The 18955-nt window shown below is 41.9% G+C and overlaps 1 protein-coding gene across 1 annotated transcript; it reads left to right on the top strand.

The window, feature by feature from the left end:
• Positions 1-5173: 5173 nt before the first annotated feature.
• Positions 5174-17567, top strand: LOC145643524 (uncharacterized). Its single transcript, XM_081695025.1, has 4 exons — positions 5174-5628; positions 10426-10554; positions 13995-14123; positions 17466-17567. Exons 1-4 carry the CDS (start codon positions 5596-5598, stop codon positions 17565-17567), a joined length of 393 nt encoding a protein of 130 aa, XP_081551151.1. The 5' UTR covers positions 5174-5595.
• Positions 17568-18955: the final 1388 nt, after the last annotated feature.

The raw sequence follows: 18955 nt of genomic DNA, 5'->3' as shown, positions 1-18955 counted from the left end.
TTGTACTGAGCGCTCAAAGTGTCGTATGATGCGCTGGGTCTCAACACCCTGTGAGGACAGAAAAGCTGGTCTTTGATATTTTGCTGCACTGGGAGAACATTTTCTTGGAGAGTACCAGTTCATGCATATACAGTATTTTGTGTGCACAATGTCTGTTGTCGTTATATTTGTTGTTGTTACATTTTTTAAACTATATTGTGAACTCATTCTGTGTGAAGTGAGCAAACTGATAACAGAGGTAAACACACATTCTGATCTTAAGAAAGTATGAATGTATCATTTACAGAGAAAGAAAAAGACAAAAATGAAAACATTACAACAGCTTTTTTCATAATAAAATGACCTCTATTCAGTCAGGTTTTCATAGACTCAGTTAAGACTTAGAAAACATTTAGTAATATTTATTAGCTTTGTAACATTGTTTCTTAATTGTGTGCCTTGTTTTGCAAAAGAGAGTATTCCAACATACTTTTTAAAGTATGACAGTGATTTGGACATTATCAACTTTTCTTCAAAAAAATATAAAGGCAGCACATCTGCTTTCTCTGATGAGTTTCTAATTAAAGAAGGTGAGAAAACTAAAATGAACAAGGTGGTGAAATAAGTATGTGTACATGGGAAAATAAATTAATATATAATCAAATAAATATCTACATAAGGTAGTCCAGAACAGAATTTAATAGAATAAAATATAGTAGATGTAAGGGTTGGAAGCAGGCTGAGGCCCCCTCCAGACACCAGAGGGAGGCATTGAGTCAGGCACACTACCAATCAGGCTTGATGCCCAACAGCTAGTCTAGATCTATATAAGCCCAGTGACCCGGTCAATACTGGGTCTTTGTGAAAGTGCTGAGTCAAGCTCCTAGCCAGTAACTCTGGGTAGCCCTTGTGCTACACCTCTCTTCTGCTCTGCAAGGGTGTCTGTATTTTTACATGTCCCTTCTCCAGTTTTCCCTCTCGAGTCTATTTCTCTCCCAAGGCTTCCCTTAGCCACTAAAGTTCCTCTGTTTTCTGGTTTTGTTTGGGAAGTTTTAGTTTGGTTTTCCCCAGTGGATCAGGGCTGCCATTCTTCCACGCTCGGCGTGGTGTTTAGTTTTTCCTCTCGCTTTGTCATCCTCCATTCCTTTGAAGTGCAATATACACGCAGGTCGTTTCTATGGCCGCCGCACTCTAGCAGGAGCTCGTTTGCCTCGCAGCAAAGCAGCCAGGGTTCAACTCGCCACCGCTGACTTTACTTCTCTTGTTCTGCCTGTTCTTAGATCTAACTGTTTAGCACACAGGCCCACCACCATTAAAGCGTGGTAGCTCACCCAGCAGGCTGTTGCTGTCATCACCTATCTGACCTGGGTTCAAGCGCCATTACAGTAGAATTGTACAACAAAATTCAATTTTTTTTCTCTGATGCTACTGGTCTACTTAGTAAAGATGAGAAAACTTTATATATATATATATATATATATATATATATATATATATATATATATACACACATACACACACACACACACACAAAGTGATGAAATAAGTATTTGTACAAGGTAAAATAAATTAATATAAAATAAACAAATAATAAAATAATATAATAAAAACAAATCTAGTCCAGTGGTGACAGTATGCTCTCATATGTACATATAAACATACATGAAATATGGGATATATATATATATATATATATATATATATATATATATATATATATATATATATATATATACACATGATATATGAGAAATGTATACATATATATTAGATTATGTATGTATATACAAGTCTATAAGGCTTTGAGAGGGGGAACATGGCAGCAATGCTGCAGTATTGAATGACTACACACTGAACTCTATAAACTCTGTACACTGGACACTATACACTGAACCCTGTAACCTGAACTCTATACACTTTATACTCTGAACAATGAACTCTATACACTGAACTCTATACACAATATACACTGAACTTTATACTCTACACACTGAACTCTGTAAACTGAACTGTACACACAATATATACTGATTTCAATACACTGAACTCTACACATTGATCCCTATATACTGAATTCTATATACTGACCTCTGTACACTGAACTCTACATACTGAACTCTGTAAACTGAACTCTAAACTCTAGACACTGATCGCTACAGTGAACTCTATATATTGATCTCTTTACTCTACTCACTGAACTCTATACACTACTGAATTGTGCACTGAACTCTATATATTGAACTCTATACTCTACACAATAAACTCTGTACATTGAACTGTATACACAATATACACTGAACTCTACACATTGAGCTATATATACTGAATTTTATACACTGAACTCTATTCACATTATACACTGACCTCTACAGACTGAACTCTATACACTGAACTATATAGTGTGAACTCTATACATGTTATACACTGAACACTACACACGCTATACCCTGAACTCTACACACTGTACTAAGCCACAGATATTGTGCAGTATTTATTCTATATTAGTTATCCTTCTATCCTGTGAAATAATGTGCAATATTTATCATAAAAATTATTTAGTTCTATATTTTTATTCTATAGTGTTTTATCATAAGAGATCTGCCAAGTAGTGCAGGTTAATTTTGTTGTGTATATATAGTACAGCTGTGGCCAAAAGTTTTGAGACAAGCACAAATTTTGGGTTTCACAGAGTGATCGGATGAATTGCAATTAATTGCAAAGTCAAATTAATTAATCACAAAAATTACTGCTTTCCAGCCACTGCATTTCAGCTCTGCCACAAATGGCAAGGAATGCTAACATCATGATCTTCTCGTTAGCTCAGGAGAAAGTGTTAATGAGGACAAGGCAGCTGATATCACTCTGCCATGCTGATTAGAAGAGTAGACCTGTTGCTTTAAAAATGTGGTGTTGCTTGAAGTTTTCTTCTATTAACCATGATTACCTCCAACGAAACACGTGATGTCATGACGGCATCGCATCAAAAGGGCTTCACAGGCAAGGACATTGCTGCTTGTAAGATGCACCTAAATCAACCACTTATTGAATCATCAAGAACTTCAAGGAAAGAGGTTCAATTGCAGTGAAGAAGGCTTCAGTGTGCTCAAGAAAGTCAAGCAAGCACCAGGACTGTCTCCTAAAGAAGATGCAGTTATGGGATTGTCACACCTAGTGCAGAGGTTGCTCAGGAATGGCAGAAGGCAGGTGTGAGTGCATCTGCACGCACAGTGAAGCAAAAAAAAAAAAGTTATATACAAAAATAAAATCATTTTGAATAACTACAATATTTTGTAAACAGCCACCGAGGGACGAATACTTTCAGACTAATGTGGAAGGTTAATCATTTTGCAGAGGCATAAGAACACTGAATAAACCAAGAGTGCAATTAACTGACATAAAATTTTGCAGAAACTATATATACAGAGCCAGCTAAATTAGACAGACTTTGTACAAAAACAACCTTTGTTACTGGTTTCTTGTGATAGCGCAGCTAGCGAGCTGTTACTTCATTATAATGTTCATACGTAGCTAGCGAGACAACGCTAGAGCTAACGAGCTGATTACCAAGAGACTTTCAAGTCATATTCGCAAAATCTGAATCTAGCTATAAAGTTATGAACAGAAACATGTTTAGATGGACAGTGTCAGATGAATCGCTCTGACTAGAATTTCCTGTGGCGATCCAACACCGCTCGCTAGTCACCTGGACTTGGTTTTGGTAGCAGTGAGTTAACGCTAGTTAGCTTGTTAAAGCTATTTGTCACTGTATATACCAACAAGATTGAACAGGACCGAAAAATATTATTTTTAAAAAATCCAGCCAGATTTTCTCTCATCTATAAGGGTATAACCAGTGTTACAAGTTAATCATAAGAATAGCTAGCTAGACTGACGGGCGCGGGCAGGCTTTCCGCGCTTTAGCGATTCTCAGTCAAGTCATCTTCGCGTTAAATCTGAATGCGCCGATATCCGCACTTTTACGGTATTTCGCTGCTCACCGCAAACTAACGCTCACATGCACTTTCACTACAGTTATAATTACAAAATAGAGTTTACTTTATTGAACTAGTTTAATTGCATCATTAAATTAAACACATTTAGTAATGTATTTTAACAGTTTAATAAGCACTGTGCAAAATGCGCATGTAGGCGCATTCGGATGACTTGACCGTGAATCGCTAAAGCGCAGATATCTTGACCGCGGTCCTAAAGTGGGTGCAGAACGACATGAGCAGAGTTCAGCCCAAACTCAACTGGATGATTGTGTATTGTATCTTCTCTCCATTATGTTTTCCTTACAAATTGCAATTTCACTTGTACCTACCTATTAGAGCAATTGTTCCCTTGGGCAAGGAGATGAATCATTTTGTAAACATGAAGCTTTAGCTCAGATGAGGCTGGCGTTATTATTTCATTTATAATAATCCTGCAATTTACTGTTTTCTCTGTTACACAAGTGAAAGTTAAATTCTAAAATAAAAGTCAAACTGATGTCATCTCACCACTCACCTCATCCTCTAAAAATTATTCCCTAAAAATGGCTGTTGTCATTAACATACGTACACTTGGGTGATGTCATTAATGTATGTACATTTGGGTGATGTCATTAATGTACTTGGTAACTTTATGTGGTCTGTCACTTCATTACAGAACCATACTGGAATCCAGCGAGCTCTTTAGAACAACCTGTCCTCTCCCAAATGTTTGTAAAGGCAGTAGGCTATATTTTCTCTTTATTTAGTGAAACCAAGTTATTTTTAATGAAGCTCTAGACAATAAATGGTGACTGAACAGACTGAACAGATGAGCTACAAGAGTAGCAACCAACCACATCAATCCTATAATCGATATATAGACAGAATGAAGGCTATCGGCTCATAGAGGAGTGAACAACCACACCAGGTGTCCAGAACTGAGGTTAGACACCATTGAGTGACACAACAGAAAGAAAATCAGTTGAAAGAGTGTAAGCCCAAAATGATGAGGTGTCTAATTACGGTCTTGCCTGCTTTGGAGAACTTTATGAAGCAGAGAGAGAGAGAGAGAGAGAGAGAGAGAGAGAGAGAGAGAGAGAGAGCTTTTTAAAAAATGAGTTCTGTGTAAATAGCGCCATCTGTTGCACACATTTTGAAATACAGATAAACTGCAGTCACGTCAATGACTAGTATTTCCTGTAGAAGTTGCTTATATTTACTTATGTAGTCATGTACTTCTGTAACCTTGTCATGCACGTCTGTAATATGTTACATATTATGTATTGCTGTCACATTTTGATGGACTAATATTTTTCTAAGCATTTTTTGTTATATTTACATTTATATTTATACTCTTATAATGTTGATTTGAACAGTGCCTGAACTGCTTTGCTGTTGGTCATCAGTAAATTTCAGACTACGGTATCACAGAGGACAGTTCTGTTGGAATTACGGGACCAGAGGACTATTCAGTTTGTATTGGGGACACTTCCGTTCCACAGCTCTTGACTGGTTCTCTTCTGGAAAGATACTTTTATTTTTACTGGAGCCATTATTTTACAGGGGTAGCAACACTTTGCTTGAGCATGGATTTAGTCTGCTAGGCCAACCAGAGAAACCTTTTACAAGGACATTTTGCTGTATGTACCAAACCCTCTGCACAGGATTTATTGAGGTTTGCATTTTTGTATACCTAGAAACAGGTATTAGAACTTTAGGTGAAGGTCTGTATAAACACAACTGCTTTAGGTGGAGATCAGATTAAACACAATAACCTGATATGGAGATCTGGTTAATCACACTGGTTTTAGGTAGAGGTCTGATGAATCACATCAGATTTACGTGGAGGTGTGATTAATCAAACTATTTTGGGTGAAGATCTGATTTAGGTAGAGGTCTGATGAATCACACCAGATTTAGATGATATTAATCAATCACATCAGCTTTAGGTGGATGTCTGATTAATCACACCATCTTGGAGGTTTGATTAATCTGATTAGCGCATCTGCCTGATTCTTTTACTTAAAATTCATGCTTGACTCAATGTGACATCTCAGGGAATCACTGTGCCAGCAGGTAGATGTCCCTGTGCACACAGGATGCAGTCTGATGATGAACGGGAACATGTGCTGGAAGAAGTTCTGTGCCTTATCAGTACCAGAGACTCGGAGAATCTGTGATGCTGAATAGATCCACTGTAGCTGTGTTGACAGCTCGTAGTGGCTTAATACCTGTGTGTGTAAGGTGTGAGAGAGAGAGTGTGTGCGTGTGTGTTTCAATGGTATCTTGAACTCTAACCTACTGTACTGGCTAGAATGTATTCTATGAGTAAATGACAAAGCACTTTTGTAAATCGCTCGTCTGCCCAAATGCCATAAATGTAAAATGCAAATGTGTGTGTATGTGTTTGTCAGTAGGTGAGTGTGTGTGAATGAGAGTGTGTGTGAGTATTTGTGTGTCTGTGTCTGTGTTTGGATAAGTATGTATGTGTGTCAGTGTGTGTGTGTCAGTGCTCTGCCCTTCTCCACCTTTCTCCGCACCCCTGCCCCTCTGACACTGAGCTCTGCATGTCGTCTCTTCAACATCTCCAGTTGCTCCTCCAGGACTTTGTATGCGTCCACCTTCTCCTCAAAGTCTCGGAGCAGCGTGGCATTTCCCAGCAGGCTGCAGCGCCGGCGCAACCGCAGGTTGTCTGCACGCAGCGCGTCTCTTGCCTGCTTGGTCCGTGTGAGAATGTCCCTCCCCTGATCCACCACCACCTGCGCCTGCACCAGCCGGTCCCGCTTGGCCTGATTCTCCACCTGCACAAACTGAAGCTTCTCCTTCACGTGGCTCAGCACCTGAGAGTGGAGGCACACAACACTGTAGCTGAACCCCAAACCACTCCCTACTCCTACTCCTACTCCCCATTCCCTACTCCCCACTCCCTACCCCTACTCCTACTCCCCATTCCCTACTCCCCACTCCCTACCCCTACTCCTACTCCCCATTCCCTACTCCCCACTCCCTACCCCTACTCCTACTCCTACTCCCCATTCCCTACTCCCCACTCCCTACCCCTACTCCTACTCCCCATTCCCTACTCCCCACTCCCTACCCCTACTCCTACTCCTACTCCCCATTCCCTACTCCCCACTCCCTACCCCTACTCCTACTCCCCACTCCCTACCCCTACTCCTACTCCTACTCCCCATTCCCTACTCCCTACTCCTACTCCCCATTCCCTACTCCCCACTCCATACCTCCTACTCTCTACCCCCTACTCCCTACTCCCTAGACCAGAGTTTATGACTGACTAGAGTTTATGACTGAAGGCTAATCATATCAGACCCTATCAGACGTGTTTTTTTTTCAGGCCTCTCCAGAGATGGAGGGAGTTTCCTCATAGTACACAGCTTCACTGCTGACTGAAAACTTGCCATAATCAGACCCTACAATGATCTTATAGGTTCAGACTAGTGACTGTATGACTTCAAATAAGTACTTCCTGTTTAGAATAAGTTTCATTCTGTTCTGAAATAAGAGCTGCTGGGAATGCCACACTTGCAGGGTGCTGGAGATCTTCTTCCTGAGTTTGAGGAGTTCCTCGTCGCGTTCCTCAATCTTCTTGCTGTAGGTGTGATTCTCAATCTTCAGCTGCTCGAAGTCAATCAGGTTTATCCCCTCGTCCAGCGTCAGGTTTATCCCCTCGTCCTTCTCCTTCAGCGTGGCCTCCATCTTCTGTACGTGTATCTTGAGCCTCATGTTTCAGCGGCGAGGTCATCCTCGCCTTTCTGCATGGCCTCTCCAAGCCTCTCGGCCTGGGCCAGGGCTGTCCGTCTGCCTAGCGTGCGGCTGAGGGTTGCGACGGTCGCCTCACACCTGGCCTCCGCCCAGGCCTTCCACTCCCGCTCCACCTGCTCCACCTTTTCTTGGCTCTGCTGGTGCAGATCTATGGCCTGCTGCAGGTGCAGTTCTGAGTCACTGCAATGCTGCCTCGCCAGGTTCTCGACGGTGTCCAGGAGCTTCAGGTAGCGCTGCTCCAGCTCAGAGATGTCAGTGGTCCCGTGTAGTGCATGAGGCTCGTTTGGTGCCTTTCTGCAGATGTGGTGGAGCAGTTGTAGTAGTAGCTGGCTGTTCCGCAGGCTGAGTTTGTCCCTTTCTGCCTGCAGGTCATGTAGAGGTTTCATCTGCTCTGCCTCCAGCTGTCCTGCCATTGTTTGCTTCACCTTCAGCTGGTCTGCTGTGGTTTGCGCCACCTCCAGCTGGTCTGCCATGATTTGCGCCACCTCCAGCTGGTCTGCTGTGGTTTGCTCCGCCTCCAGCTGGTCTGCTGTGGTTTGCGCCACCTCCAGCTGGTCTGCTGTGGTTTGCTCCGTCTCCAGCTGGTCTGCTGTGGTTTGCTCCGTCTCCAGCTGGTCTGCTGTGGTTTGCTCTGCCTCCAGCTGGTCTGCTGTGGTTTGCTCCGCCTCCAGCTGGTCTGCTGTGGTTTGCTCTGCCTCCAGCTGGTCTGCTGTGGTTTGCTCCGTCTCTAGCTGGTCTGCTGTGGTTTGCTCCGCCTCCAGCTGGTCTGCCTTGGTTTGCGCCACCTTCAGCTAGTCTGCTGTGGTTTGCTCCACCTCCAGCTGGTCTGCTGTGGTTTGCTCCACCTCCAGCTGGTCTGCCATGGTTTGCTCCACCTCTGGCTGGTCTGCTGTGGTTTGCTCCGCCTCCAGCTGGTCTGCTGTGGTTTGCTCCACCTCCAGCTGTCCTGCTGTGGTTTGCTCCACCTCCAGCTGGTCTGCCGTGGTTTGCTCCACATCCAGCTGGTCTGCTGTGGTTTGCTCCACCTCCAGCTGGTCTGCTGTGGTTTGCTCTGCCTCCAGCTGGTCTGCCGTGGTTTGCTCCACCTCTGGCTGGTCTGCTGTGGTTTGCTCCACCTCCAGCTGGTCTGCCGTGGGTTGCAGAGGCCCTTCCTCTACCTCCTCTTCCTCAACATTGACTCCACTCTTTCCTTCGTCCTCTAGCAGGGTGGTGGTGATGGTGGAGGTGGGCATTTCTGTTCTAGCCATTCCATCGTCTCCCGTAGCAACCACCAGCCCCTCCCCAGCAGCCTGTCGGTCCGTGGTCTCTACTGGAGTCTCCACGGTAACATCTACTTTGTCCTCTGCTGTGGAATGTCTCATGTTCTCCCCCTTGGGTGTGTGGGGTTTTGAGTTTCAGGTGCTGCTCTCTCCTGGGCGCTGAGGTCTTCTGCTGCCTGTCACATGTGCAGACTCACACTGTTCAGGAAGGAAATGAACTTCCACCTCAGAGCTTCACCGGAGAAATTAATTTGCAAGTGAATCTTGCAGTTAAGAAATAGAATTACTGTTAAAAAATACTGATAAATTATTGTTAGTATAGTTTTAGCATTGGTCTAACACAGGTACATTTATATATACATATACAGTAGGTGTATTCCTTTCATATATATATATAAGCTTTTTGGATTTATTTCGATTTGTGTGTAGTATCACTCTTCTGATTTTGGCCTCGTGTTGTTAAATATTTTCCAGTTGTTGCCCGGGGTTGTGTAAGGGATCTAATATTTGCTGTTTTGTGTTTGTGGGGGTGTGTGTGTGTGTGCACAAATAATGATAAGTAACATTTAACTCTCCTCCTCCTTCCTTGTACACTGGAAATCAGGACTTTTTTTAGACTGAAGAGGGCTTTGTGTGTGTGTGTGTGTGTGTGTGTGTGTGTGTGTGTGTGTGTGTGTGTGTGTTGTGTGTGTTTGTGTGTGTGTGAGAGAGAGAGCAGTAGAAAGATGTACACAGTCTTTAGAGTCATTTGCATGTATGTCATTATGGAATTGAAGACGTATTCTTCCTGTCATTGTCATGGAAACGTAAAAGCTGTGGTCAGTCTGGGAATACCGTGATGACGATGTGGTCAGTCTGGGAATACCGTGATGTATGTGTGTGTATGACTGTGTGTGTGTGTGTGTGTGTTTGTGTGAAAATCTATATGAGCATTTGACCCCACCGCTTCTTCCTGTTTACAAATATTCTGCCTAGACCGCGTGCCTCACGTAGCTCGTGTGTGTACATTCAGTGTGATTCATTGCGTTAGTGCAGAACTGATGGCACAGCCCTGCAGAGAGCTTGTGTTTGATGTGTTATTCTGAGGTCACTTACAGACAACATCAGTGTCCCTTTACGCTCACTACAGCTGTGTGTGTGTGTGTGTGTGTGTGTGTGTGTGTGTGTGTGTGCGCGCAAGTGCATGTTAAGGGCTCGGAGGGGGTGGGGCTTAGAAGCAGAAGCACTCGATTGGCCAAGTTCAGTTAGGTGTGTGATGTAATTGGAGTTCGCCTTAATTGACATTACAGAATATATCATAAGGAAGAAGATACAATTAATTAAGATAAAAATCAATATTTAGCTCTGCAGGTGTACAGTGCCTCCTTCTGAGTGACTCTCCCTGATTCACATGTGGGCTCTTTTTTGTCTCTGTGTCGGTGTGTGTGCAGGTTCAGGGTATGTCCTTCATTGCAGCAGTGCTGATCTTGAACATGGACACTGCTGAGACCTTCATTGCTTTTGCCAATCTGCTGAACAAACCCTGCCAGATGGCCTTCTACAGAGTGGACCATAGCCTTGTGAGACACACACACACACACACACACACACACACACACACACACACACTCACTCTCACTCACTCAGGCCCCTTCTACAGAGTGGACCATAGCCTTGTGAGACCCACACACACACACACACACACTCAGGCCCCTTCTACACAGTGGACCATAGCCTTGTGAGACCCACACACACACACACACTCAGGCCCCTTTTACAGAGTGGACCATAGCCTTGTGAGACCCACACACACACACACACTCAGGCCCTTTTTACAGAGTGGACCATAGCCTTGTGAGATCCCCCCCCCACCCCCCCCACACACACACTCAGGCCCCTTCTACAGAGTGGACCATAGCCTTGTGAGACCCACACACACCCCTGTGCACACACACACACACACTCAGGCCTAGCTGTGTGTCTCAGTCCTGCTGGCTGGGGTTGGCGGGTCCATGGTGTTATTTCATGACTCAGTATGAGTATCAGCCGCGTTCAGCTTTAGGACCTAATTCAGAAATGGCAATGAAGGCAAGTCATCACGTGTGTGTGCGAGTGCGCATGCGTGTATGCATTTCACAGATTTTCTCACTTTATAAGAACTAAGCTGTATTATTTAACTGTTTATAACATAACTGTTTGGCTGGAGGTGAGATTTCTAAATGAGGGTGGTGTTTGGGTGGAGGTGTTGGCATATCTGCTGTTTCAGCAAGAACCATTGCTTCCTGAGAGCTCACCAGCTCTAAAATGACACACATCACCTTTCTTCAGAGAATGAGCGTGTGTGTGTGTCCAAGCTGCAGAATCATTTATTGTTAGAATCATTTGAACATTTTAGATTTGTGATAGTCATTTATTAATATTAATAATACATTTATTAATATGTAAATAAAACACATACTGATATTCATATTAACATTTGTTATATTAACACATTCATATTATGTATTGTATATTATTTTTTTATAATATTTATATTGGGTTTTTATTATATTGTATTATATATTATATAGAACTGTTTGATATAATATTAAACACATTTATTAATTTATAAATGTAACATATACTGACATACTGATATTCAGTATATAAACCTTATATTAACACGTTCATATTATTTATTATAGATTATATATTATAGAACTGTTCTATATAATAGTTCTATATGACATATATACATACATACATATATATATATATATATATATATATAAATCATATTGTACATTTTATATTCATATTGTATATTAACTGATTGCGAAGTCAGTTTATATTGAACTGTTTTTGCATGGGTTATAACATGCCAGTTTCCAGGTATTTGCTACATATGAATCATTAGCACGTCTGTAACGTGTGGAAGAGATTTCCTTAATGTGAGGTTTGTTTTGGACTCATTAATGTACTGGACGCCTAGACTCATTAATGTACAGCATGTTGTCATGGTAGCAGGAGAACCGTGTGTTGGTTAGGAGAGAAGACATCAATGCCAACAACTCCATTACTCTCACTCTTCATTCCTCTTTATTATGTTCATTAACGTATGACAGAATGCTGTGGTTTTTCTGGTAATTGCCATAGAGAGGATGTATTACATGTTTCAGATGTGGAAGTGAGATTAGGAACTTTATCTTTCTGAGCGGTTTCTGTAAATCTCAATGGTATTAAGCAACTTTATCTTAATGTGGTTAGTGTGAATAAGCTTTTTAATTCAAATAGTACAGTTTAAAAGTTTGGACACTCCTTAATGGTTGTATGTATGTATTTTATGCTCTTAAGGCATTTGTTTTTGACATAAATATAAATGGTGGATGTTGACAGCCTTTATATGAATTGATTTCCAAATCAAACATATGCCTGATGAAGCTGGTTCAGGGAACGCCAACAGCGTGCAGAGCTGTCGTCACGGTAACTCCAACAGCGTGCAGAGCTGCCACGGTAACGCCAAGAGTGTCCTCGCAGTAAAGGGTGGTGACTTTGAGGAATGTAAAATCTAACACGGTCAATTCTGGTTTAACATAATTGCATCCATGTTATTTCATTGTTTTTGTAAAATGTAAAAAAGTGTTAAAGAGGAGGGGTGACTCGACTGGTAGGGTGTGCAGCATGGTATCGTTTCCACAACCCTGAACATCAAAGAAAAGAAAAAAAGAAAAGCCTTACAAATATTTTTGGGTTGTTTGTTTTTTACAAAAAATGTTTTAATTCTTTAATAGACTTTCAGAAATTATTTAATTTCTACTAATAAATGTGAAGATGCTGATAATATGCTGCTGGTTTTGTGAGGGGGAAGTGTAGAGGTTTCTGGAAGCTTCTCGCCTACTTAATGTGGTTAGCACATCATTTAAAAGGTTGGGGGGTGTGTGTGTGTGTGCGCGTGTGTGTGTGTGTGCGCGTGTGTGTGTGTGTGTGCGTGTGTGTGTGTGTGTGTGCGCGTGTGTGTGTGTGTGTGTGTGTGTGTGTGTGTGTGTGTGTTCTGAAACAGCTTTTGCCATGTGTCACTTTTTCTTGCTTTTGCATGCTGTCAGTTTACTAGGAAATTATTTATTTATGATCATGTGTGAGCGTGTGTGTCACAGAGCAGAGAGCACATGTGTGAGGGTATAATATTTGCTGTTTTGTGTTTGTATCAGGATTTTGTTAAGACTGAAGGTGTGTGTGTGTGTGTGTGTGTGTGTGTGTGTGTGTGTGTGTGTGTGTGTGTGTTGTGTGTGTTTGTGTGTGTGTGAGAGAGAGAGCAGTAGAAAGATGTACACAGTCTTTAGAGTCATTTGCATGTATGTCATTATGGAATTGAAGACGTATTCTTCCTGTCATTGTCATGGAAACGTAAAAGCTGTGGTCAGTCTGGGAATACCGTGATGACTAGGTGGTCAGTCTGGGAATACCGTGATGTATGTGTGTGTGTATGACTGTGTGTGTGTGTGTGTGTTTGTGTGAAAATCTATATGAGCATTTGACCCCACCGCTTCTTCCTGTTTACAAATATTCTGCCTAGACCGCGTGCCTCACGTAGCTCGTGTGTGTACATTCAGTGTGATTCATTGCGTTAGTGCAGAACTGATGGCACAGCCCTGCAGAGAGCTTGTGTTTGGTGTGTTATTCTGAGGTCACTTACAGACAACATCAGTGTCCCTTTACGCTCACTACAGCTGTGTGTGTGTGTGTGTGTGTGTGTGTGTGTGTGTGTGTGTGTGTGCGCGCAAGTGCATGTTAAGGGCTCGGAGGGGGTGGGGCTTAGAAGCAGAAGCACTCGATTGGCCAACTTCAGTTAGATGTGTGATGTAATTGGAGTTCGCCTTAATTGACATTACAGAATATATCATAAGGATCATAAGGAAGAAGATACAATTAATTAAGATAAAAATCAATATTTAGCTCTGCAGGTGTACAGTGCCTCCTTCTGAGTGACTCTCCCTGATTCACATGTGGGCTCTTTTTTGTCTCTGTGTCGGTGTGTGTGCAGGTTCAGGGTATGTCCTTCATTGCAGCAGTGCTGATCTTGAACATGGACACTGCTGAGACCTTCATTGCTTTTGCCAATCTGCTGAACAAACCCTGCCAGATGGCCTTCTACAGAGTGGACCATAGCCTTGTGAGACCCACGCACACACCCCTACACACACACACACACACACACACACACACACACACACACACACACACACACACTCAGGCCCCTTCTACAGAGTGGACCATAGCCTTGTGAGACCCACACACACACACACACTCAGGCTCCTTCTACAGAGTGGACCATAGCCTTGTGAGACCCACACACACACCCCTGCACACACACACACTCAGGCCCCTTCTACAGAATGGACCATAGCCTTGTGAGACCCACACACACCCCTGTGCACACACACACACACACACTCAGGCCTAGCTGTGTGTCTCAGTCCTGCTGGCTGGGGTTGGCGGGTCCATGGTGTTATTTCATGACTCAGTATGAGTATCAGCCGCGTTCAGCTTTAGGACCTAATTCAGAAATGGCAATGAAGGCAAGTCATCACGTGTGTGTGCGAGTGCGCATGCGTGTATGCATTTCGCAGATTTTCTCACTTTATAAGAACTAAGCTGTATTATTTAACTGTTTATAACATAACTGTTTGGCTGGAGGTGAGATTTCTAAATGAGGGTGGTGTTTGGGTGGAGGTGTTGGCATATCTGCTGTTTCAGCAAGAACCATTGCTTCCTGAGAGCTCACCAGCTCTAAAATGACACACATCACCTTTCTTCAGAGAATGTGAGAGTGTGTGTGTGTGTGTGTGTGTGTGTGTGTGTGTGTGTGTGTCCAAGCTGCAGAATCATTTATTGTTAGAATCATTTGAACAATTTAGATTTGTGATAGTCATTTATTAATATTAATAATACATTTATTAATATGTAAATAAAACACATACTGATATTCATATTAACATTTGTTATATTAACACATTCATATTATGTATTGTATATTATTTTTTTATAATATTTATATTGGGTTTTTATTATATTGTATTATATATTATATAGAACTGTTTGATATAATATTAAACACATTTATTAATTTATAAATGTAACATATACTGACATACTGATATTCATTATATAAACCTTATATTAACACGTTCATATTATTTATTATAGATTATATATTATAGAACTGTTCTATATAATAGTTCTATATGACATATATACATACATACATATATATATATATATATATATATATATATATATATATATATGTATATATATATATATATATATATATATATATAAATCATATTGTACATTTTATATTCATATTGTATATTAACTGATTGCGAAGTCAGTTTATATTGAACTGTTTTTGCATGGGTTATAACATGCCAGTTTCCAGGTATTTGCTACATATGAATCATTAGCACGTCTGTAACGGGTGGAAGAGATTTCCTTAATGTGAGGTTTGTTTTGGACTCATTAATGTACTGGACGCCTAGACTCATTAATGTACAGCATGTTGTCATGGTAGCAGGAGAACCGTGTGTTGGTTAGGAGAGAAGACATCAATGCCAACAACTCCATTACTCTCACTCTTCATTCCTCTTTATTATGTTAATTAACGTTTGACAGAATGCTGTGGTTTTTCTGGTAATTACCATAGAGAGGATGTATTACATGTTTCAGATGTGGAAGTGAGATTAGGAACTTTATCTTTCTGAGCGGTTTCTGTATTAAGCAACTTTATCTTAATGTGGTTAGTGTGAATAAGATGTTTAATTCAAATAGTACAGTTTAAAAGTTTGGACACTCCTTAATGGTTGTATGTATGTATTTTATGCTCTTAAGGCATTTGTTTTTGACATAAATATAAATGGTGGATGTTGACAGCCTTTATATGAATTGATTTCCAAATCAAACATATGCCTGATGAAGCTGGTTCAGGGAACGCCAACAGCGTGCAGAGCTGTCGTCACGGTAACTCCAACAGCGTGCAGAGCTGCCATCATGGTAACGCCAAGAGTGTCCTCGCAGTAAAGGGTGGTGACTTTGAGGAATGTAAAATCTAACACGGTCAATTCTGGTTTAACATAATTACATCCATGTTATTTCATTGTTTTTGTAAAATGTAAAAAAGTGTTAAAGAGGAGGGGTGACTCTCGACTGGTAGGGTGTGCAGCATGGTATCGTTTCCACAACCCTGAACATCAAAGAAAAGAAAAAAAGAAAAGCCTTACAAATATTTTTGGGTTGTTTGTTTTTTACAAAAAATGTTTTAATTCTTTAATAGACTTTCAGAAATTATTTAATTTCTACTAATAAATGTGAAGATGCTGATAATATGCTGCTGGTTTTGTGAGGGGGAAGTGTAGAGGTTTCTGGAAGCTTCTCGCCTACTTAATGTGGTTAGCACATCATTTAAAAGGTTGGGGGGTGTGTGTGTGTTCTGAAACAGCTTTTGCCATGTGTCACTTTTTCTTGCTTTTGCATGCTGTCAGTTTACTAGGAAATTATTTATTTATGATCATGTGTGAGCGTGTGTGTCACAGAGCAGAGAGCACATGTGTGAGGGTGTAATATTTGCTGTTTTGTGTTTGTATCAGGATTTTGTTAAGACTGAAGGTGTGTGTGTGTGTGTGTGTGTGTGTGTGTGTGTGTGTGTGTGTGTGTGTGTGTGTGTGTGTGTGTGTGTGTGTGTGTGTGTGTGTGTGTGTGTGTGTGTGTGTGTGTGTGTGTGTGTTTTAGCTCTGTGGTTAAGGTACTTGACTAGTAATCAGAAGGTTGTCAGTTCAAGCCCCACCACCACCATGTTGCCACTGTTGGACCCCTGAGCAAGTCCCTTAACCCAATTTGCAAGTTGCTTTGAGTAAAAGCATCAGCTACATATCATTAATGTATTCAGTATGTGTTGCGGTAGAACACTGGTGTAATTCCACTCCCACACAGTAAAGCGATGACTAGTGAGAAACTTTCTGTTACCCTGCCGTCCTGCTACTGAAGTGTTCAGATACTCCCAGAAACTTTTTACTCTGGATCCAAACATAGTGGCAGTTTATAAAGGTACTGGCTGGTTCTGGACTGGACTGGACTAGACAGCTGTATTGTCATTGCAGAGCAATGAAATTTAACTTAATTTAATTAAAATGAAATTTAACGTGTGGTGCCTGAAAGTGCTATACATTTACATAATAAACTTTTTCTTAAGTATAAAATTTTAAGTATGCATTTACAAAGAGGACAGAAATATTGCACATATTGTATTATATGCTTGTGATCAGTGAACAGGGTCATTACTGCACGTTAACATTCAGTTGTGTGCTGGCAAATGGGTGGAGTAGTGGATGGAGGAACAGTGGGTGGATGGTGAGTGTGTGATGTGGCCGTCAGTTGGACAGAAACATTTGTTTGGGGTTCAGTTCTTTGATGGTACTGGAGTAGAAGTTGTTTAGGACCCCAACGCGTGTCCTGACAGACCCACAGCCCTATCCAGAGGGCAGCAGGGTGTGGAGGTGATGACCTGGGTGCAGAGAAGGCTCTGATGATGCCTGCTGTCATCTTTGTGAAAACCTTCTGAGCATTCAACATGCCCATCAAGGACATCTTTGTTAATAAATGTCCTAAGGATGAAGGATAATGGTGAATTTGAGTGATGAGGGTGAATTTGAGTGAATTTGAGGCATAAGGGTGAATTTGAGTCTGTCCTTTCTGAGGAATTTGGGTCCAGTTCAAGTAACCCATTAAAATAAACTTGATGCTTTTGTTTAAGGCTAAAGTGTCAAACTGTGAAGTGTAATGAGCAGCTTGTGGTCCACACCCATGACTCAGGAAACCCTGCTTAACACCCCCGACTACAGCCTGGCTGAGTGCGTGGCTATAATTATGTGTGTATTTCTGTGGTTATATGTGTCTGTGTGAAATAAATTAAGGTTTTTTGGGAGGTGTGTGTGTGTGTGTGTGTGTACGTATAGGCACATTTTTAAGGCTTTGTGTGTTGTAGAGACACTTTGTCTCTCTATAAGAGCTGAGTGAATGAATATGCACTTTGTCTGTAAGTCCAGAGTAAACGAGTACACACTTGGTAAGGCCAGAGTAAACGAGTGCACACTTTGGTGGTGTTGGTGTATTCACACCTCTGTCATCGCTGTCCTGCTGGAGTCATTGCTGTACTGCCGGAGTCTCTGTGTTCTGTATGGAGCTGATCACCACCAGCCATGTAGCCCTTCTGACATCTAACATCACGCAGCATTCACTCCTAAAGCCTCCTTCATCTCATCTACTGCCCTCCCATCCTGTTCGCCCCTCTCTCTCTCTCTCTCTCTCTCGCTCTCTCTCTCTCTGTTTTTGTGAGAATCTCTCTCTTCCTCTCCATTCATCCCTTTTTCTCCCCCTCTCTCAGTCTCACTGTTGCTGTTCTCTATCCACAAGCGTGCACTCTTGTGAGCAGGTAGGCTGTGAGTGTCTCCCAGAGTGTGACTGTGTTCTGCTGAGCCACAGATGGAGGGGAGCAGGATGTGAGACGTGGTGGAGGGAGAGCGAGAGTGAGGTTGGTAGGCGCTGCGTCTGCTGCCTTGTTCCACAGTGATAGCCACAATGGTTAAAGTGTTGAAGAGCCCAGCTCCCTGAAGCACCGTCTCCACTCGCTGTCTCCATGTCACTTTCAGTGTAGTTGGTTTTCACACGGTGGCTGTGGTGTGAGTGGATCTTGGGACTGATTCTAAAGATGGCCCCGACATAGCCTGGAGAGGACAACCATCAGCCATGTCTCTCTCAGGTCCTGGAGGCCTCCAGTACTGCACTAGGAACTGAACTGGACAGAACAACTCCAGACCTTTTTGTGATTGCCCTTGATGACTGCAGTCTGACAGCAGAAGCTAAATACATTTTGTGTTCATCTTAGTGGCACTTGTAGACCCTTTCACATTCAAAACCAGAATGACCCTCATTAGCAGTGCTGTTATGAAC

This window comes from Electrophorus electricus, chromosome 13, assembly GCF_041902795.1.
Source record: "Electrophorus electricus isolate QZ-2024a chromosome 13, ASM4190279v1, whole genome shotgun sequence".
NCBI classification, from domain to species: Eukaryota; Metazoa; Chordata; class Actinopteri; order Gymnotiformes; family Gymnotidae; genus Electrophorus; species Electrophorus electricus.
Note: the sequence above shows the minus strand (reverse complement) of the source record. Positions and strands in the feature narration are given on the sequence as shown.